General features: G+C 38.9%; 2 protein-coding genes across 2 annotated transcripts in view; both read left to right on the top strand.

The window, feature by feature from the left end:
- The window catches only part of LOC125270828, a 455,327-nt gene that overhangs the window by 278,130 nt on the left and 153,476 nt on the right, over positions 1-23,721 (top strand). The window lies entirely within an intron of this gene.
- LOC125270837 (SLAM family member 5-like) overlaps positions 12,976-23,721 on the top strand; it is a 29,448-nt gene continuing 18,702 nt past the window's right edge. Inside the window, exon 1 of the mRNA XM_048194827.1 lies at positions 12,976-13,095. Within this exon, the coding sequence (XP_048050784.1) occupies positions 13,044-13,095 (52 nt within the window). The 5' untranslated portion in view covers positions 12,976-13,043. The remainder of the gene's footprint in view (positions 13,096-23,721) is intronic.

Below are 23,721 nucleotides of genomic sequence, written 5' to 3'. Positions count from 1 at the left end.
TTGACTGACACGTAACGCAACCAATCACAGTTGGTTTTGTTCCGCGTCAGGTTTAGGGGCGTGAAAATGAAAGTCAATGTACCAATAACAGACAGGCATGCATGCATCTAATAAATGATTAAGTGTGCCGTGGGCGTGACGTCTGAAGCTGAGACTAATAATGAGCTGACTCGCGAACGACTGACATCTCTCTCTTTTCAAACAGATTACATAAACAGAGAATATTAGTTTTCAATTTGACTTACATGATTTAATACCAGACATTTCAATGTTTCTTTAGACAAATGTCTCATGTTTGTGTGATTAGTATTCACTAAGTTACAGTTCATTTTCTAAGGGAGTATCAGATTGGACTTCATTCAGAGAGAGATGACAGATCACGCATCATGTTCGCTGTCTTTATTTCGCAAAAAGCACAACATTTTGTTTTTACTCCGAATGCACATAAATAGAAGACATTTCACAGATTAGAATGGTGTATAACTCTTAATTGTACATCCAAAATTGACAGTATTTTGAGTCTCTTTCACACTGGTAAGAAAATAACCAAGGTGGTATCGCTGGCACAACAGTCGACTCTAGGGTGTTAACCACAACACGTAATCCAGAAAGTCACTGAATGAACTTCCAGGAGCATCACAAATGATCTTATGTTGAACCTGTAACAGAAATAGTCTATGAGAGCATAATTTCAGAAACATTTGCAATGTCCAGGAAACTCTGAAGTAGGGCTGCACGATTATGACAAAAATCATAATTGTCGACTATTCCCTTGAAATTGTAATTGCGATTATTAATTACAATTATCACAATTTACATTGATGCATACGGACTAGTTCAACTGTTGGATCCATAATGATGAAGTCTTCTGTAATGATTTGGTGGTGGTAACACAGCATTCAGCAGAGAGTGAGGATCCAATATAGTTCATTTACAAGTATTCTTCAAAAGTCATAGTCCACACCAGCCAGAGTCTCATCAGTCCAAACACACATAACATCCACAGAGATAGACAGGAACAAGAACCTAAAGAAACAAAGAGAATCCTCTAGAATGATGACCATAACATACAAACTAAAATAAACCAGACTTCATCCTAAATTCAGGAAAAACAGCATTTAAACAGACAGGGTAATAATATGATGAACAAGACACAGCTGAAACCAGTAAACTAATAATTAGCAATGGGTTCTGGGAAATGGAGTCTGGGAATAACAGAGTCAGTGAGGGACGAGGCTGCTATCTGCTGGTACATAATGGCATCAGCAGCGGACAGGAGTAACATCAGCGAGTGTGAACACTATTAAAGGGGATCAGATTCAGTGTGTTGAGAAATGATATCTGATTATAGGCATCCACTGTATGATGAGTTTGAGCTTTTGCCTTCAGGTCCAAGATTGAGGATGCCAGAGTTTCTCAAAATCAGGGGGAAAATCCTTTATTCCACAGGCTGTGAAGTGTTTAAATGAAAGATAGTGAAAGAGTTTTCAGAGAGAAAACTAAACCTAAACAGAACAAACACGTTACAGTTCGTCTCATATAGAAATAACTGAACTGTGATTTTACTGTCAGATCAAGTTTGAATTCAGCTCTAAACTCAGTTATTATGGATTGATTCAATAAAATAATATAAATATGAAGCTCAGATACTCAACAGCATTAGTTGTAGTGTGACATTAAACATTAAAGTGTCTTTTTTAGTTATTGATCCATATATAAATCTATTTCTCTTTTCATTCATCATCTTTTGTCTTTGTGCTGCTGCAGAATATTATTCACGTCACATTTAAATGATTCAAAGTATTTCAGTGAAGCTTCATCAAACCAACATCAAGTGATTTTAAAGCTTTAATCTGTGAAAAACTCTGTTCTTCAGGAGTGTTTGGTGATGAGGTGTCAGTGACGAAGGGAAATAAATTTGTGGCGGAGGGAGATTCAGTCACTTTAAACTCTAATCTTACTGAAATGAAGGATGATGATGTGATTCAGTGGAGGTTTGGATATTACGGAAACACTTTAATAGCTGAAATCAATGTAACGGCCGACAGATTCACTGTAGATGATGATGTTCTTGATGGGAGATTCAGAGACAGACTGAAGCTGGACAATCAAACTGGATCTCTGACCATCACAAACATCACAATGAAACACGCTGGAGTTTATAATCTACTGACCAACAATAAGAGAGTTCAGTTCTTTCTTGATGTCACTGGTGAGTTAAATATAATTTTCACATGTTTTATATTTTAATCGTCAGAAAGATTCAATTATTAATCCAAACGAAATTTTGCTTCTTTTGTTTAATGATGAAATTAATTTCAAATTTAAGTTTCAAAACATTTACTTTTGTAAATGAGTATCTTAATCTGTGTTGAACCTGTTTCTGTTTGTTCTCCATGTTAGAGTTTGATGATTCAGTGACAGTGAAGGAGGGAGATTCAGTCACTATAAACTCTGATCTTACTGAAATGAAGGATGATGATGAGATTCAGTGGTGGTTTGGAAAAACTTTAATAGCTGAAATCATTAAACAGAACGACAGATTCACTGTATATGATGATGATCTTGATGGGAGATTCAGAGACAGACTGAAGCTGGACAATCAAACTGGATCTCTGACCATCACAAACTTCACAACTGACCATGCTGGAGTTTATAATCTACTGACCAACAATAAGAGAGTTCAGTTCTATCTCGCTGTCATTGGTGAGTTCAATAATGTTTTCATCTGTTTTTTTAATGACAAAGTTGAAATTAATTCAATCTTTTAGTTTCTTTTTGCTCTTTTATGATATTGTTTATTTCACATTTAAATGTTAAACTATTTAATAAACCATTATAATCTGTTTATCTGTGATAAACCCTGTTTCAGTGTCAGTGACGGAGGGAGATTCAGTCACTCTAAACTCTCGTCTTACTGAAATGAAGGATGATGATGAAATTCAGCTGTGGTTTGGAAACACTTTAATAGTTGAAATCATTAAACGGGTCGACAGAATCGCTGTATATGATGATGTTCTTGATGGGAGATTCAGAGACAGACTGAAGCTGGACAATCAAACTAGATCTCTGACCATCACAAACATCACAATGAAACATGCTGGAGATTATAAACTACAGATCAACACTCTCAGCAGGCGTTTTTGTTATATTCGTCTCATTGTCTACGGTGAGTTAAATATCAGTTTCACATGTTTTATTTATTACAGCTAGATCTAAAGAAGTATCTTATCATGACTAATGAGTTCAAATGACTAATTCTCTCACTTTCACATGAACAGCACACTGTTAGACCTTGCCAGGCTTTTTTTACAGTAAAATAATAGCAACACTGTTGCCAGTAATTTACTATTGATTATTCAGTTATTTACTGTAATCTACAGTATGTTACTGTAAAGATACCATGCATTAAATTAAAACTCGTTGTTACGTGTTTAAAATTGTTAAATGGAATGACCGCAACATTTAAATGAGATGCAGCTGTTGCGGTGTGGGGAGGAACAAACCAAACAACAAGGGATGCAATTAATATCCGATATTTATTAACACGGTAGAAATAAGTCAACACAAGTAAGACATAAACTCAATGAAAGTAAGAAAAAAACGAGGATGTCGCCAAAGAAAAGAAATAATCAAAACAAAACCCACTAACTAGCGCCCACGCCTCTAAACTAACTACCAAAAATAAAATGTAGAAACAAAACCGAAAACTTCGGCGCGGCGCCTTAACTAAACTCCACTAAATAAATAAACAAAAATACAAGGGAGGCGAGCACCCACATTATAACTAACATTAATTGCTAGCTACCAAATCGAGCCGTCACGCACTATACGGAATTAACAATGGTCAGTGAGGTTGATGTTATCTCTGAGCTGTCTGCAGCAAAAGGTTTCATTATCGGTCAACCCTTCGGTTGACAGATAATGACTTCACGCCAGAATTCAAATGGGCTCAACCACTTGACACGAGACTTGTATCACTCTCTAACTCCGTCAGCTTAACTGTTACACAGAAACAAACAACCAGGTGCTGTTTCAATAAACCACAGACTAAATGAACAGTTCGCAGACACAAAGGATGGCTGGCTCTGGCTCGACAAGCGTGAGTGAGGTCCGAGCCCAAACGCTCACTGCAGGTGGAATGCCGCCAAAGCCTTTTAAATGATCAGCCACCCGCATTAAATGATGTGTCCACACTACAGAGAAAAAGTAACATTTACGCAGTGTTGCAGTGAGATAATTAAGTTAATATTTAAGTGATGATTGAGCATTAATGATGAACACCTGCTGTTAACAAGCAGAACCACTGAAAAGAGGAACAAGAACGAAAAAATACGAGCAGAAACTACAACTACGGGCAGAACTACAACTGTCTTCCAGCCATTACACATTATTACACTTATTACTGACCAGTTTAACTTTATTTCTACGGAAGATCTTATTGAGAACTAACAGTTTAGATGTTGATTTTTTTTGTTGAAAATGTTTGGTTTGATGTCACCATTGAGGAGAATAATGTTTGCTTTAGTTGAGCTCTTGACCCTTGACTTTTTATACATCATTTTTTTTCTCTGGCTGCTTAAACTGTTTTTACAAGTCATATTTGTTATGGCAGAAACAAATGTGGAGAAGAAATTGTTGAGTGCTGATAGTTATGTGTTGGTGAAGACTTAACCATCACGTAGTCTCTTGATTCACAGAATTCATTCTGTGTTTTACCCCTTGTTACATTATTAACAGACTAATATTTTTCATTATTGCCACTGTGAAACTACAGCAAGAGTTCCAACAACGAGTTTATTTTTAAACACCATGCACAAAAAAACAGCTGCAGTATTATTTAGACATACAGATATCAAAAATCAGCACATCAATATCAACGATGGTGGCAATAAAGCTGCATAATTTATTCATGCTGCAGTGCATGCTGGGAGTTTTGTACTATGCTGGCACCCAGCATGCATTGCAACATTAAACGTTTGGATGTCACCATTGTTGAGATTCATATTCTGATTGTTGATGTCTCTGCTGTCCAAGTTATGCAGGAGCTCAAAATATTTTATGCATTATAGGACTTATATATTCTCCTAAATCACTGAAATGTTGCTGGTTCTTATGCTGATGAATCACAGATATAGTATAATAAAGATAAAATACCCATTAAATCAAAGACTAGACACAGAAAGAGATCAATTATTATTAAATTTTGAATTAAACAAGTGAATTAAACAAGTCCAAGATGATTACAGCATCATCACAACAGCCAAAACACCTGATCAACTCCATATTGGCTTTTTCCTGCTATATCAAATGTGTTTTATAAACACTCAGTTACTGCAACCAGAGAAAGCTAATGTTAAAGAGTCAAGAGCCCAACTAAAGCAGACACTGGTCACCACGATGGTGACTGCAAACTTCAATACAGTTTTATTTTCAATAAAACATCAACATCCAAATCTGTTAATTCTCAACAAGAAATTCTGTACATGTATGAAAGAAATAATGTCAAACTGGTTTGTGAGCTGGTTTCACACTGGTTTGCAAGTCAGTTGTAGTTCTTGTGTTTCTGCTCGTCTCTCCTCTTTTTTCTGGTCTTGTTTTTCTGTCCTTCAGTGATTCTGCTCATCAGGTGTTCATCAGTGTCTGAATTCACTCACTTCTTTCATTCACTCTGTCAAGTGTACTATAATAGTGAACTAATGTAGGGAATAGTGAATGAGGGTATAGGGTGTGATTTGAAACACAGCCTCTGAGTGTCGACTTTGATGTTAACTCACAGTATATTCCTGTAGGCTACTTTCTCGAAGATGACAAATATTACCCAGAATGCATTGTTTTATACAGTATATTACTGTTTTAATGGAAAATGGTTTGTTACTGTCAGAATTTTGACCGTTTTTCTGCAGCAAGGTCTAACAGTGTAGGTTTATATTTAACTTTCTATTCAATAGTTTTAAATGCTCTACTTTTGATCATCTTGGTTCCTCTGGATGTTTCTTGAATCTCTTCATTCATCCTCATTTCTCTTTATTCTCTCATGTTTTCAGCTCGTCTGCCTGTTCCTGTCATCAGCAGTAACTCTTCTCAATGTTCTTCATCATCATCATCATGTTCATTGGTGTGTTCAGTGGTGAATGTGAGTCATGTGACTCTCTCCTGGTACAAAGGAAACAGTTCATTGTCCAGCATCAGTGCGTCTGATCTCAGCATCAGTCTCTCTCTACCTCTGGAGGTGGAATATCAGGATAAAAACACCTACAGCTGTGTGCTGAACAATCCCATCAGCCACCAGACTCAACATCTGAACATCACTCAACTCTGTCACACATGTTCAGGTACGGCAGCGCTGATGATATTAGCGTTTATTGACTGATCTGATCTCACTTTGATGTTTTTATTCCTCAGTCCACTGTTGTGGTCCTACTGAAGCTGTGATCCGATTGGTCCTCTCTGCTCTGGTGGGCGTGGCTACTGTCATTCTTGTGGCTTATCACATCAGATCCAGAAGAGCTGAAGGAGATCAAGCACATATTCACACATCAGGTACATGATTGATGATGACTGATTCAGCATATATTAATATTGGTGAGATTGATTCATTTATGGCTTTACATGTTCATCTTTTTCAGGAAGTGCTTAAATCTGAAGCAGAACGCTGAACTTTGAAGATTCTTCAAGTGTGTTTTTGTCATAATAAATACTGATGATTATTTGAGCTTCTCTTTCAGTGTCAGATTTGTAAAACTCTTATTTGTAAGGCTTTATTGTTCATATTTCTCTCAGAGACACACAGATCTCACTTTACTGCTACTGCTGTATATTTGTCATGTGTATTTTACACTGTTATTGAGGATCAAATTAAAATAGCATCTTTTTAATGTGTCTGACGGAGTTACACAAATTAAGTTCTGAAGTGAATAAATGTACATTTTTAGAAGAAAACATTTTCAGAAAAACCTGTTCCCTTACATGTTCATTAACTGAGACCTTTGTCTACAAATATATCAGTTTATAATAATGTGTTATTAAATAATAAAAACTAACATCTCAAACATGTTTTGTCTCTTATCTCAAGAATCAGTGAGATATCTATATCTATATGTCATAAGACTGCGCCGCGCTCCTGCCTCTGTTGTGATTCAGCTGAACAAATGTTTGTCATTTTAGGTGTTTTAAAGTATTTAAAGTGCACATATTATGCAAAATCCACTTATACAAGGTGTTTGGACATAATGTGTGAACACAATCACCCTACAATGATAAAAATCCACCCATTCCTTTTAATCCCCATTAAACCAAAGCAGTGTCATTAGACAAGCCGTTTTAATTCTCTGATCAATGTGACGTCACATTAACCACAGGCCCCGCCCATGGCCACTGATTGACAGTCCTGTATTACTATAGTTTCCACCCTCAGCGAGCTGTCCGCCATTTTCTCCGCGCTCGAGCAGCTGTAGACAACAATGTCTAGTGAAGACATTAGTTGTTGTTCCTGTTATTGTCCTCTAGATGGCAGTAGTACCAAATATTCAAGTGGAGGATATCCAAGGTTACAGGGGTAGAATAAAAGAGTATTAGAGAAGCTAAGCTCATGTTAAATTAGAGTGCTTAAGAAATAAAGAGGCTACACGCCAGTTCATACATTTATTTTTCAGAGTTTATTTAACAAACACCACAGACATGAAGAAACATTCAGAGAGAAACATGAAGATACTGAGGAACAAACAGGCTGGGTTCATTCTCAAAGCTGAACTCAGTCATCTGATCCTTATTTAAATGTCCAGCTCTACAGAAATGAATGATATTTTTCAAGAATGTCATATGAGTGTGTAACATTAAACCCAATATCTACTTCTGAACTGAAACAAGGAAAACCATTAATTTCTATCACTTATTTATGCAACATAAACAAAACAAAGATGTTACAGTAACTGAAAAGAGTTTACAAAATTAAGCATGACCATAATAAATATATGATCATATCTGATTAGCAGTAAATATTCAATGACTCAAATCACAAGTAAGTCAGAATCCCTCTGGACCTCTCACACGTCTGGTGACGATACAGAGCTCTGAACACCAGAACACAGGCACAGGAACAGTTTCTTTCCTCAGGCAATCTCTCTCATGAACAGTTAAAGCCCCCGCTGGCAACAAACATACATGTGCAATACACAACGCTATTTATCAATATATTTATGTTTTTGTCTTACCCTGCATCATTATGGTACACTTATAATAAGTGTTTATATTCGGACTATTTTAGAGCGGTCTGGTAGGAACTGCTGTGGAGTTTCACAGTAACTGCATGACTCGTCATAGACATAAACGGAGAGAAGAAGCTCCGGCTACAATGTTCTTCCTCAAGACACATGGCAGTTCTGTTTATTAACCGCTAGAGCGCCAAAAGTTACGGATTGCAGCTTTAAAGAGGATGTCTAATGCTATTTCTAATGCTATTCTGACTTATTAACGCAGTTAAAGAGTTGGTTTCTCATGCTAAACATGGCCAAAGTTTAAAAAAATACCAAATACACTCCTTCATGGTTCATATAATGTTGGGAAAGTTTTTCGAGTATGGCTCTGTATGACATCATAAAGGGCGGAATTCCTTGTATGGGCATTTCTCCCAGAAGAGAGCGCGCACACATCAGCCAGAGCGAGAGCCGCCCATCAGCGCTTCGTTCAGGTTACTGAATTAGGGCAGAGTCATTTTTAAATACTATACTAAAAAACCAAGAAACACATTCTCTCCCAAATCACGAATCACATTGTGGGACGCGAGAGGACTCTCTTCTTGTTCTGTTCCCAGACTAACTAAAGTAAATGGATATTTATTCATAGTTTTTTTAAAATAAAGCCACAACTAAAGCAGAAGAGGCTCTAACTCTGAACTCTTGCTGCTCACGGAGGACGAGTGTGAATTCCAGCGAATGCTTTAGTTTTACCTCTGAAAGAGTGTGTGGAAAGAAGCAGCTAAACATTTAATATTTGACAACTGTTTAACAAGAAGAATGTTGAACGACAGTAATATGCAGGGATGCAGCAACTCAACTTTTTTTTTAAAAATTTGATTAAATATTGTATAATTTACTCAGTTACTCATAACTTAATGTAACAAGACAAGAAACGTTTTGTATTTTTAACATTCAAAGAATTCAGTAAGAGTGAATGTGTGCTATTTTAAAACAATATTATTTACAAATAGTTTAAATCATTACTTCACAACTGCAGTGAACTTTTTTACTGTTATTACTGTTATTTATTCCTTAGTCCTTAATTCTTAAATTTTTAATTCCTTTAAAACAACATCCCCAGGGTTGTGGTTTGATGAGCCATTTCAGTCAGATTCAGATCCATCATGGCACAGAAACTGCACTAAAATTACAAATGACTCTAGCTTCTGACAAGGCTGTGTCTCAATACTAGAGTTACTTGATCTCAGGCTGGTTCGACACTATAGATCATAAAATACTCTAGATAAAATATCTGAATATTAATTTTTGTATATTTTGACATTGACATGTTCCCACAAAAGAGGAAGATAATATATGTATAATCTACCTGACAATATGACTAAATATAGGACAAGTCAACAAACGTAGTAGTAGTAAATTATACTTGATTGCATTTGGTTGTCACAAAGACATTAATGATACCAACGAGACAATTTTATTCTGGGGTCCTTGAGGATGGTTCCAAATATGATGGGGGTCCATGACTCAAAAAAGGCTGAGATTCACTGCTATAGATCATAAAATACTCTTAGATCGCTACAAAATTACACTGGTGTTCAGGGACGGGCATTACGGTGGTTTAGGTCGTACCTATCAGACCGTCACAATTTTGTCTATTTAAACGGGGAAAAATCTAAGATAACATCAGTAAATTATGGAGTGCCTCAAGGATCTGTGAAGGATCTTACTTATTGGACCAAAAACCTGTACACAGAATCTCTCTGACTATAATCTGCATTTAGAAGGATGTTCTGTTACTCCATCCTCAACAGTTGGTGTTATATTAGACTGGGTGTTATATTAGACTGCAACTTATCCTTTGAAAATCATATTTCACATGTTGAAAAACAGCCTTCTTCCTCAGAAACATTGCTGAAGTCTCGACTAGATTACTGTAATGCATTACTAGCTGGTTGTCCTGTGTCCTCAATAAACAAGCTACAATTAATCCAAAATGCAGCTGCTAGAGTTTTTACCAGGTCAAGAAAATATGATCATATAACACCAATTCTATCATCTCTACAATGGTTATGTCACCATGATGTCCTGTATTGTCTGCTCCTGTTCTTGTTAGTCCCTGATTAGTTTAACTTCCTCCACCTGTGCCTGTTTAGCTCCCTCATCACTGTGTATTTGTACTCCCCGTTCTGTTCATCCTGTGTCAGTTATTGTATGTGGTCATGCTGTTTGCTATCAGTCATTCTCTAGTAAATGTTAAGGTTATTTGTATCCTGTATTCCTCGTCTGCTTTACACGGTAGGAACCATGACAGAATAACCGACCTCTCGATACGGGAAATAAGTAGCATGGACTCACCAGCACTGCAGCTTCTCATGCTCCCAGAAATCAGGCCATATCTGGGCTACCTGGCCTGGATGCTCCAGAATGGCGGCCTCTCCCTCACAGCCAGCGAGCCCGAGGCGTCCACAGAGGTCATTCCAAAACCAGAGAATATCAAACCCCCGGAGTTGACGCAGGCTGGTCAATCCACCGCAGAGCCAGGGGCAGATCTAGACCTGATCGATCTGTGGTCCATGGATCCAATTCCCACCCAGGTCCCCACCCTCGAATCCTCCTCGTCTTTGCCAGTCCCGTCTGGTTATCTGGATGCTCCGGTCCCGTCCGGACATCACCTTCAGCTTGTAACCCTGCCTGTCTTCCTGGTCCACCGGAACCCTGCACCCCTACAGCATCATCGGGCTCCTCCCTTCCTCCGACCTCCCCGTCGTGCTCGCTCGCCCCATCGTCACCCCGATCATCCAAGTCCCTGTCATCGCCTTGTTCCTGGGAGCCAGCAGCTCAGTGCCAGGCTTCCAGGCCTGCGATGTCACCTAGGTCCGTCAGCCGATACATTCCGCCAGCGCCTCCACTCACCATGGTTCCGCCTTTGCTGATCGGTCCCAGGGTTCCATCCGCCCCTGCAGTCAGGACTCCACCCTGGCTGGTGGTAACACTGGACAGCCTGTAACCCTGCCTGTCTTCCTGGTCCCGTCTCCATCACTGGTCACGACCAGCCCCCTGGATCCGTTGGTACCACCGGTGTCGTAAAGCTCTTCGGCTCTGTCCCAGCCACTCACTCCATGCGACTCATCTTCCTCGTCTCGGGCTTCACTTCCACCAGCTCGGCTTGAGGCCGAGTCCCCACCTCCACTTTCAGGCCTCCAGGACCATGTCTCCATCTCATCCTGTCAGCCCGTCACCATCGCCTCGGCTCACCGCTCCCTCAGCACCTCCGCGGCCCGTTTGGTTCCGCCTTTGCTGACCGGTCCCAGGGTTCCATCCGCCCCTGCAGTCAGGACTCCACCCTGGCTCCTCCCACCGTCAACTACACCATGGTGCCCATGGCCAACTCCACCAGGCTCCTGTCCGTCACCAGCTCCACGCCCTCCACTGAAGCCTCCGCCCTCGATCCTCTTCATAGACTTTCTTTGTTACGGCGCAAGGACGTGCCTTTCCGAGGGGGGGCATAATGTCACCATGATGTCCTGTATTGTCTGCACCTGTTCTCATAATCCCTGATTAGTTTAACTTCCTCCACCTGTGCCTGTTTAGCTCCCTCATCACTCTGTGTATTTGTACTCCCCGTTCTGTTCATCCTGTGTCAGTTATTGTATGTGGTCATGCTGTTTGCTACCATTCTCTAGTAAACTTTAAAGTTATTTGTATCCTGTATTCCTCGTCTGCTTTACACGGTAGGAACCATGAAAGGTTACCTATTAAGTTCCGTATGGATTATAAAGTATTGCTACTGACCTATAAGGCTCTAAATGGTTTAGCTCCTGTGTACTTAACCGATCTTCTATCGCCCTACAATCCTTCAAGCTCTTCACAAAACTCATTTGCCACCTAAACTGTGGTCTTCCTGATAATGTTCGGGGTTCAGACTCACTCTCCCAGTTTAAATCTAGGTTAAAGACGCATCTCCTTAGCTGAGCATTCACATAATGCATCTCTTAACCTTGTGCTCCAGTTATATCAGATCAGATACACATGATTGTCTTTTCGTAATGTTATGCCCGCACATGACGTGCAAGAAAAAAATCAAATTGTGCGCACGATTTACTATTTAGTTCCCTTGATTTATAAATCATGCGCATACTCAACACTGAGGTGGATAAGCTCAGATAAATAAGGCCTACGATCGATCTGTTCCAAAAATAAATATAACGCACACGTCACACTTCCTGGATCTAGTAAGAGCTCAACACAGGCAAACATTATACATGTGATTTACTGGCTTTTGCGTCGAATGAACCATGTGATGTTTTTCTCTTTTATTTTATCTGTTCAAACATCAGTGTGTCTGGTTTGATCTGTCGGTGGATAAACAGCTTCTGCTGGATGTTTGTCGTCTCTGTGTGCGTCAGCAGTTTGTGGCTGAAGTATTTCTTCATTTTCTCTCCTGATAATAAGAAGATCACAATCTTCCACTCCACACTAAACATCTTTACACTGAAATAAAGTGAATCCATCAACAGTCAAATAGGTCAGAGTCACAGGTCAGAGGTCAAATATGATTGACAGCTCACAGCACTAAATAACACACCAGTAGATTCAGATATCTAGTCCAATATTTCACTCTTCTGCTGTTAGTTTTCATTCAGGCCCAGAATTAAAATGTAAGATCAGCAAAATCTCGTTGATTTTCGTGACGGTAAAGGAGACGGATGTGTGAGTGGAAACTAACTGAGGATGGGGGAGGATTCACACACAACCAGATAAATATCAAAGTTCAGTGTGTTTCAGATCAATCTGAGGGTTTTCAGACATTTTAAGAGTCACTATCGTGGGCTTTTCAGTGAACCGATGAAGAAAATGTTCCTCAAGTTAGTTTTGCTCTGTTTGTGGCGTCTGGATGGTGAGTTTTAAATGTGTTTTTATGGCTTCAGTTGTGTCTGTTCTGGTACCATGTGATAAATTACTGGTTAAATTAGTTAGAGAAGATTAACATTCACTGTTAGTGTCAGCGACGGTGGCTGTAGTGAAGCGCACGACTCAGGAAATAACTCAAAGAACAGTCTTTAATCTAATAATCCACACAATACACAGGAGAATCATGAGGAGAAACACAACCACGTAACGTAGACGATACCGGACGATGAACTGAACAGATCTCAGGCTTTAAATAACAGGGACTGTTAAAGATTTGGTGTGAAGAGAGTATGAAGTGCCTTCAGGGTTGTTTTGAATGTACTTTGTGGGACCCACAAAAACATATAAAATATATCCTAATAACAAACCATGTGTATCAAAGAAATTTAAACAACTATTAATTAGGAAGAAAATAACTTATTATAATAATGATGTCTTAGATAAAAGAGACATTCAAAGAGAATTCAAAAGAAACAAAGTAGATAAGGCTTGAGGCAAAATGTCAAAGGAAATTCTAAACAGGTCTGGGAGGGAATCAGGACGATGATTGATATCCCACATAAGAGTATAGAGAAGAGAAACATAAATATGACAGCCACAGATGAAAAAAAAAAAAAAAAACCTGTGCTCAGCAATTATCTACAGTTTTTGCTCTGTTGTTTCAAAAGTCTTTTGACCAGCATGTAGTGTCAACTATGTGAAAAAACTTTAACTATAGTACCGATTCCTAAAATGAACATGCTTGCATAATGGTCTGAAACTATTCTGATTCATTCGGACCGCTCTGTCACTGAATCATCTGAAGAGGTTTCTCGCTCAGTAAAACAAACAGACCGTATATCAAGAGAACAAATAGCGCTGTTGTTGAGTTGATTCACTAGTTTGATCTACGCTGCACAGCCAAGTGTCAATCATTTGACAGTGGTAGAGAGTAGCCAGTACGGTTTTACCTGTGGTTACCAAGTCAGTCTCACTGTCAGAATATCTTCATTTAAGCCTATAATAATATGATAATTATAAATAAAACAATTATTACCAATAAATATGCGGTTGTATAATTCATATATTTGTATAATTCAAATAGTTGTACAAATCTGTAAATCATTAAGTTTATACTTATGGTCATTATATCTGTATTCTGTTGGGTTTCACATTTCCAAGTAAATACAATACTTTTAAGGTATATTTTAGCTCATTTATTGAAAGTGTTATGCGTCACCACAACCCTCCACTTTTCGGTTTGATAATCCGGCCCTCAAATTAAGCTAATTGAATAGTCCTGCAGTAAACTAATAATGGCAGGGTGGAGCATGATGGACAGAAGGTCAAGTCAAGTCAAGTGTATGCCAGGTTAAAGAGATGCGTTTTTAGTCTAGATTTAAACTGACAGAGTGTGTCTGCTTCCCGAACAATGCTAGGAAGATTGTTCCAGAGTTTAGGTGCCAAATAGGAGAAGGATCTACCGCCTGCGGTTGATTTTGATATTCTAGGTATTATCAGCTGGTCATGAACGCATGAACTAACTGTTCTGCATTCTTCATTGAGAGCATATGTCGTAGTTTAGATATATTTTTAAGATGGAAGAATGCGGTTTTACAGATGCTACTAACATGGCCTTCAAATGAAAGATTGGTATCAAAGAGCACATCCAGGTTCCTAGCTGATGACGAAGACTTAACAGAGCAGCCATCAAGTGTTAGACAGTATTCTAGGTTATTACGTGAAGACGTTTTTGGTCCAAAAATTATAATCTCTGTTTTTTCTAAATTTAGTAGTAGGAAATTACTGGTCATCCAGTTTTTTATATCACCTTTGTATTCCGTTAATTTTGTGAATTGGTAAGTTTAGTCAGGGCTCGAAGAAATATAGAGCTGAGTATCATCAGCGTAACAGTGAAAACTAACGCCATGCTTCCTAATGATATCTCCCGCACTAAAATGCACTGTCTGACGCAATACTGTAGTAGACGGTTGCATGGTTATAATTTTCTCTCTGATATTGTGAATCTTGCAAGTAAAGAAGTTCACATAAGCTTTATTTCTTGTTAATTTAGCCACTGTATCAAATAAATACCCAGGGTTGTTTTTATTTTCTTCTAAAAGATTTTAAAAACAGGCTGATCTAGCAGTTTTTAAGGCCTTTTTGTACTCAATCATTCTCTCTCTCCATGAAATGCGAAAAACTTCTAGTTTTGTTTTCTTCCAGCTGCGCTCCATTTTTCTGGCTGCTCTCTTAGGAGCCCGGGTGTGCTTGTTGTACCATGGCGTTGAATTAAAATAATTAACTGATTATCCTCCATAATGTGGTCACTATTTACATCGCATATCATGTGTAAACTCTTTCGTTAAGCTGCGGTCACACTAGACTTTGAACGTGCAAAGTTTCTTTGGATGCTGTAACAGTTGTGATATGACGTGACAGTCTACAGCGTCTTTTTTATAACTTGAAGTAATACACTCAAAATGTAAAAATATAGAACCTACTTGACTTTACTGCAAAAAGACAATTATTTTCATTCAGCCAAGAGGTCATGCCGTGACGAATCGATCTTCTACTGGTCGCATGTCTTCACATGATGCGAATTCGCAGGTCAGAGTTCACCAAACTTGAGCTTTGGAACGCAGCGAAATGCAGAATTTTTTCGCACAAGCTTGCATTTCCGTTCTGACACATTCGCATGTATTTGAATGGAAGTCAATGGAATGAAAAAAGTGCAGTGTCCACGGCTTTACTAAGGCAACGACTGAAGAGCTCAGTTATCAGACCCAAAGAGTGGAAAACGAAACAATATCTGTACCGGCCGGCTCGGATCATATCGGCAAGGAATGGAACAGTAAAGCAAAGAGAAACGTTTGGTTCGACGGTGAAAAAGTGGCTAACGAGAAATATGAAAGACACACCTGTGATGCCAGAGTTGCACTTGTCTTAGATTACTTCAAAGGTAAAATGCATAGACAACAAAACCCATTTTTGCCAAATGAATGACAGAAATGTATGCGCTTAATTATGTTTTTATACATTTTTTTAAATAGTATTTTTCATGGTAATATGTGGATGTGGATTATGGTAATGCCATATGGAACAAATATTTTTTAAATTAGCACTTTTTAATGAGGCCGAGTTGAAAATGTTCTCTACGCTTTTAATCAAAAATAGGATTTCTGTACAGTTGTTTGTTGCAAATTTACTGACAATGCAACTGAGATGTTTACATTTGCTTGTTGGGGTAATATTGCTTGTCAACTGAAAACAAAGTTTCCCTATTGTATTTAACAGTTCATAAAATCTTTTTTTTTTTTTTAAAAAGATACATTAATTGTACATTGATTTCCCTTAATGAAAAGTAAAATGAGTAAAACGGTGTAAAAGGTGCAATGTGGATTAGTAATCTGGCCCCCTGGTTATAGGGAAAAACAATGTTGGCCCTCGTCACTATCAAAGTTGCCCATCCCTGATTTAGAATATAGTTAACTATATAAATGAGAGTCAAAGACAGATTTTGAGTTCACAGTTATTCCAGGAAATAAATCCTGTTCAAAGATATATTTGAACATCATTTACCTGGCATTTGGAGTTTATATGCACTGGAGAACAAAAAAAAAAACACTTTCCTGTGTCCTGTCTGTGATCTCAGTATCTTATGCAGTCCAATTGGACAAAAGATTAAAAATGTTTTGAAAGAACTCTCATGCTCATCAAGCCTTGCATTTATTTAATCAAAAATACAGAAAAAAACACCAGCAATACTGTAAAATATTTGTACAATTTAAAATAACGGTATTCTATTTGAATATACACTCTTTTTGCAGCTAAATAGTGACAGACACTAGTCAATACCGCAATTAGAATAAAGAATTTAGAAATAAAAACAATTTACCATTCACAATCCTTGGCTTGATCAAGTTCCTCGAAATGAAATTGAAACCAGTCTCGCTCTTCCACTGAGCATTAGTGGATAATGAGCAAGTCTTGCGTAGCTAGAGCTTCAGACTGACGGCAGAAGGTCTGGACTCTATAGCAGCTTTCATTGGCCAAGGACCGCCCAAGAGGACGTTTGACTGACATGTAACACAACCAGTCACAGTTAATTTTGTTCCGCGTCAGGTTTAGGGCCATGAAAAAGAAAGTCAATGTACCAATAACAGACTGGCTGTAACGAGGCGGCAGACTCAGAGAGATCCATTTGCAGCTTTATTATAAAATCGTAGTCGTACAGGCAAGGGTCAGATAACAGCAATGGCAGTGTAGTAGACAAGACAGAATCAGAGACAGTACCAGGCAGTAGGTCAGGACGGGCGGCAAACAATACAAGGGTAATCAGTATCCAGGCAGAGTGGTCACAGGGCTGGCGGCAGGCAGAGTACAGAGGTTCAAGGCAGTCCAAGGTCATACACAAGAGATCAAATACACAAGGGAAAACGCTCAGAAATGTCAGCAGGGCAAAACAAGACTTCGTGAATCATGATGGGAACTGAGAGTCATTTATAGTCCATGGGATGAGTAACAGGTGTGTGTGTGGGCGGTGTGTAATCAGTCCAGGTCCGTGGTGTGGGAAATGTAGTCCATGAACTGATTAATACTCCGGTGAGGGTGCCCTCAGGTGGCGATCGGAGGGAGCCACAGAGACCGTTTCTGTGACACCGGCATGCATCTAACAAATTATTAAGTGTGCCGTGGGCGTGACGTCTGAAGCTGAGACTAATAATAAGCTGACTCGCGAACGACTGACATCTCTCTCTTTTCAAACAGATTACATAAAGAGAGAATATTAGTTTTCGATTTGACTTACATGATTTAATACCAGACATTTCAATGTTTCTTTAGACAAATGTCTCATGTTTGTGTGATTAGTATTCACTAAGTTACAGTTCATTTTCTGAGGGAGTATCAAATTGGACTTCATTCAGAGAGAGACGACAGATCGTGCATCATGTTCGCTTTCTTTATTTCGCAAAAAGCACAACATTTTGTTTTTACTCTGAGTTCACACAAATAAAAGAAGACATTTCACAGATTAGAAAAGTGTATCCCTTACGTAACAAAAATATATGGGAATATACTGCAAAATATAATGCGATATATTACATAATACATTTCCATATATGGGAAACTAGTGCTTATATTTTTCAATATTCTGCAATATATGCATTGACCATGTATGGCTATATATTAGGGGTGTAACGATATATCGCAGTACGATATTTCGCGATGCAAAAATGTTACGATATGCATCGTAGAGTGATGGCGATACTTTTACGATATGACGGAAGTCTAATCTTATTGGTTGAGCTGCCGACGTGACCTACTCTGCAACACGGAAGTAGCAGTGAAAGCAGCCGTGTTGTCACCGCATATTAAGGGTGTGTCTCAATTAGCTCTCTAGTTCAGTAAGTGTTTCGCACACACATCAAATCTTGCAAGAAGGTTTAAACGTTTCTTGCGTCAGTCTATTGCTTGGTCGCGTGAGAAAAGCCGTGGCTTTCTTTCACCGCAGTGCCACAGCAACAACTGTGCTCACAGAAAAGCAAAAGAAGCTTGCGATGCTTTGCTTTAAGAAGTTCCGTGGGGCCGTTCACATATTGCGTCTTTTCCGCGTGCAAGTCAGTTATTTCAAATGTAGCCATGCGGCATGCGCGCTCACAATGGAAGCAACACGGTCGTGACGCGCATGTGGTGTGTTTTCCAGACGCATCGAGATGAAAAATTCTCAACTTTTCAGAATACCGCAAGCGCACCGCAGGTCATATGACAAGAACCAACCGATCAGCTATGGCCTTTCCGTAACAAAATATCAAAATCTCAGCCGAACAGCTGATCATAGCTGTACAAGGTGTTTTTATATCTAGTAGTAAAGCTAATGCAAGGGCTAGAAATCAATTTATCCTTTGCTGAAACTTCCTGATCCTCTTGGCGAGCGCGGTTCATGGTTGCATAGCAACGACCGACGCCACGGGAGCGCAAGCGCTTTGGAAAGGAGAAGCGTTGCGGCCGCACCTTCCACGCGTTTTTTAGAAGCGATATGTGAATGGTCCCGTAGGATTCTTAATTCTAAGTTCATGTTAATTTTAACTTTTTTTTTTGACAGACAGACCTATTCAGCTGATAATTTGAATAGGCTACAGAAGGTTTTTATTTAACCTTAAAATGTGATCTTGTATGTACAACAAGGAAAATTATTCAAATTTGTTAATGTTTTTTAAATAAACCTTATTTGAATTTCAGTTTCATTTTGTTCAAAATATCGTGATACGTATCGTATCGTGAACTCCGTATCGGGATACGTACCGTATCGTGAGCTGAGCGTATCGTTACACCCCTACTATATATTGATACATATAAAATATTTATAAATGAAACAAAAATAGCATTACATTCATAAAGTTTTATCCTTTATTGTATACATATATTACACATACATGTTCCCATATAAATGTGAATGTATTGTACACACATATATACATTCATTCATGGAATGAGTAACAATCAGTGGTTACAACAGACGTCTAGTTCCCAGCATGCTTTGCTCCTGACTGTTAAAGGAGAGTAAATGTTAAAATTAAGTGCTATATGTGTTTTGCTCAATATTGGTATAGGGGGAGATCTGCTAGTGTTTAAAGTTGTATATGTGTGAGTTTTTGGGGTTACCATTGTGCTGAAAAGTAGAGCCTGAGGATAGGTTTATGATTGGCTGAACACCATTAAGACTATAATAACTTTATTTAAACAGTAACGTGTGTGCACGCTATAGCACTGTGACAGGCTCTTTGGTAGAAACTTTAGTACATGCAGGTGTGATATGTTAACTAACTTGAAAATATAAAACATTTAAAATGTGAATCATTATAAAACATAAGAAATGTGTTACATAATATATTTTACCATATATATGTTTATACTGCATGAGTAAATATATTGCGATATATTATGCATGCAGTACCAGATCTGATCACATATAAATCTATATATTATGAAGTATATTACTGAATATAAAATTACATACATTATGATTTATTAGTAAATATATTATCACATATTTTTCAATATATGAAAAGCATCAATTCCTTATGTATTATTCAATATATTGTATTATATTTACGCAATATTTTTTTTTTTTGTATATTTTCAAATATACTGTTAAATCATGTAATATATTGATCATTCATATATAGGGAAATATATTTTCCTTCCATAAGGGATAACTCTTAATTGTATGTCCAGAATTGAGTATTTTGAGTCTCTTTCACACTAGTAAGAAAATAATCGAGGTGGTATCGCTGGCACAACAGTCGACTGTAGGGTGTTAACCACAACACGTAATCCAGAAAGTCACTGAATGAACTTCGAGGAGCATCACAAATTATCTTATGTTGAGTCCATAACAGAAAAGGTCTGTGAGAGCATAATCCAGTATTTCAGAAACATTTGCAATGTCCAGGAAACTCTGAATTAGGGCTGCACGATTATGACAAAAATCATAATTGTCGATTATTCCCTTGAAATTGTAAATTGCGATTATTAATTATGATTATCAACATTTACATTAAATGATGTTTTGAATAGCTTTATACTATTGTTTGAAGCAATTGTTTGGTCTGCTCAAAGTCATGTTTGTATAGAGTTAGTTCATGGAGAAAATGTATAGGCTGTGGTGTTGTCACGATACTGGAATTTATAACTTTGATACTGTCATGGAGTCACAGCCAGCACCCACTAACACCAACACATCGTTACCAGATCTACAGGCTCCACCCACTCGTTCACAGTCTCCTGAATCTCTAATCACCTGGACCTGCTTCATCCACCAGAGTCGGGGTGGTGTTGTCACAGAAGCAGGGTGATCCACCTCAACTCCATCCATGCGTCTTCTACTCCAAGAACCTATCCCCGGTGGAGCAAAACTACGACATCTGGAATCGAGAACTCTTCACTATCAAGTTAGCTCTTGTAGTGATTTTTACTCCATTCACTGGTGACGTAGTGATTTTTGATCATGTGTCACTTAAGGTGTGGTTATTAGTGTATCAGATGACCCCCTTCCTCCTTTTGTAATACGGGGCACCAGTTAAAAATACTATCTTAACAATTTAAGAACACTCCAAAATAGCTGTTCAATAATTCAGAATTAATATAAAATGGAGGGAGTCGGTCAACTGATTTATCTGAAGGATTTGTGAGAGTTCGGTCAACTAGTAGAGCCTTTGGTCATCAACACAAGGAAGACACAGTTATAATAAAAATCAATGAAATTTATTAACAATAGACATGCAAGAGTAAATACCACAACGATTAATAATGAAATAATGAATATGCACTTCTAAAAGATAGTAAAATAATAATCAAAGGAGAATACTGAATTAAATCAAAGAAACACATAAATGAAGGGAACACAGAATGGATAAATGCAATGCTGTTGAACTGAATGTAGAATGGAAGAGAATTGTATGGGAATGCTTCTTATGGAAGCCACCTAATGGTGATAAATAATTGCTTATTTATCATTCAACAAATAATATCCCTATTATTTGTAACAAGCTGACCTCAAGTAACTGTTATCTAAACAGTTTAGAAAAACATATGCTGCATGTATAAACTAATGCCAAGGTCTCTAGCAAAGAGGTTTGGTAAGTTTATATTTACGTTCCACACAGTCAGGTGATCAATCTGGTAGCAGAGACGTCTTCCACTGATGATGCAGGCTGCGTGCAGTGGGAGGGCGCGACGTCTTCCACTGATGATGCAGGCTGCGTGCAGTGGGAGGGCGCGGACGTCTTCCACTGATGATGCAGGCTGCGTGCAGTGGGAGGGCACGGAGTTGCGATCCAGTAGTCGTGCCACACTGGGCTGGAGGATGCTGAACTTCGGTTGCGCCAAGAGGGTCCTTTAGGATGGACTGGGCAGCTGGGTCAGATGAATCTTCACAGGTTCCTTTGCAGGCTGGCTGCGTCGCTGAGGAGCCGTGTGGTACAAGCAATGTCTGCCGATGCAGAGGTCCTTTGTGGACTGGGCTGCGCTGCTGTAGGAGCCGTAAGGGTCAGATGAAGTCCCTCAACGCTGGGGCCCTTTTGCAGCTAGAGTGCAGCTGGAAGCAATGAAAAAGGTTTTGCTCGCAAAAGCTTCACCTTAACTGTCTTGTAGTTTCTTTCCTCGTCAGGTCAGAAACTCAGGACGTGGAGTGTCTGTTAATGTCTCCTTCCCCATCGAGTTGGAAACGCAGAACAAGGGTGTGTCTACCCGGAGGACATATTTATCCCTTTCTGATGAGGAGGAGATTGAAATGTGGCACTTTGCCGATCCTGGAGTGTGATTGGCTACTGTTATCTGAAGCAGCCCCGGTGTTGCCCACCCTAGTGTGGAACTTATTTGCATAGCATAAAGTACAGTGTTAAAATAGTGTCTTTAACCTTTTACCCATGCATTATTTCTTTACCAAACCTCTTTCAAATTATTAAAGGCATCGTAGGGAACAGATAGACACCAAACACGATATGAAATGGTTAAATCATCGTCCATGCATCTGTTTATTTGTTAACAGGTCTGTCCCATGACCTGTTGTTTTAACAGTCAGTAACCATTAACATAAACTGTGCTTTGCATGAAGGTGGAGTGGATGTGATGCAGTTTAGATCAAATTAAGGCTTCCAAACATAGGTATGAATGGATTTAGATAGATCTCTGTGGCCTCTCTTTATTTCAGTCACTGCTGCTCCATCCAGGAAGTCCTGAAGGAATTTTTATGGCAGTCCTTGCCTTAACCTTAGGAATGAGTTTTGTGGTTAGAGTCAATGTGTCGTCCAATGAGAAGTCTTCTCCTTGGTTTTGGTGGGTGCAGAAGGTCCCCCTTCCTGCTCTGGAAGAGGTGTCTGGTAGTTGTCCCAACATCTTATCTGATGTTGCTGAACATTTATTTATGTTCATTCACCAAAGATCCAGTCACGGTGTGGCACATCTTCCTACACACCAGCAGTTAGAGAGGGGCCCTGTCGTAAACTGGTCCCTGGAATGCCATCTTGACTGGTGTTCACAACATCTCCCCTGGAGATGGAGTCGTTGATCTGGGCGTATACTAAGAGGGGAACAGCAGGAACAAAACACAAACCTCACCTCATCCTTCGACCATTGGCATTTTGAGTAAACTATAATTCAACAGTTACAACTAAGTAACTTCTTTAGTGAGTATAATAATAGTATCCTCTTTCAGGACTACTAAAAAGGTTACACATGAATCTACGTGTTAAGAAAAGAAAACTATAGATAGGCAAAAAGAGAACTATAAAGACTATTCAGTGAGAGGGGTATAGGGAGTAGAGCAGTCTCTATTTCTGTCTAGTCAGAATTGCATGTTATAACGGGAGTAAGCTCAGGGAGTGGTCTACACATGTTAGATTTGAGCTCAAGAGCATCGCTAGGTCTCACACTTTCCTGCTCTGACAGGCTAACCTGCAGTTTGTGGATTCACTGGTACAGTGTCCACCCCAGGAGGCCCATTGTAGCCCACCCACATAGTGTGAAGATAAGTAATAGGCTGTCACTGATATCCCAACCCCAAGTGAATGGCACCCTCTTAGGTTTTGGCTCCACAGGTGTAGCTTGGAGGCTACCTAACTGGAGGCTG

Source organism: Megalobrama amblycephala, linkage group LG6 (assembly GCF_018812025.1).
Source record: "Megalobrama amblycephala isolate DHTTF-2021 linkage group LG6, ASM1881202v1, whole genome shotgun sequence".
NCBI lineage: Eukaryota > Metazoa > Chordata > Actinopteri > Cypriniformes > Xenocyprididae > Megalobrama > Megalobrama amblycephala.
This window is presented reverse-complemented; position numbering and strand designations above follow the sequence as displayed.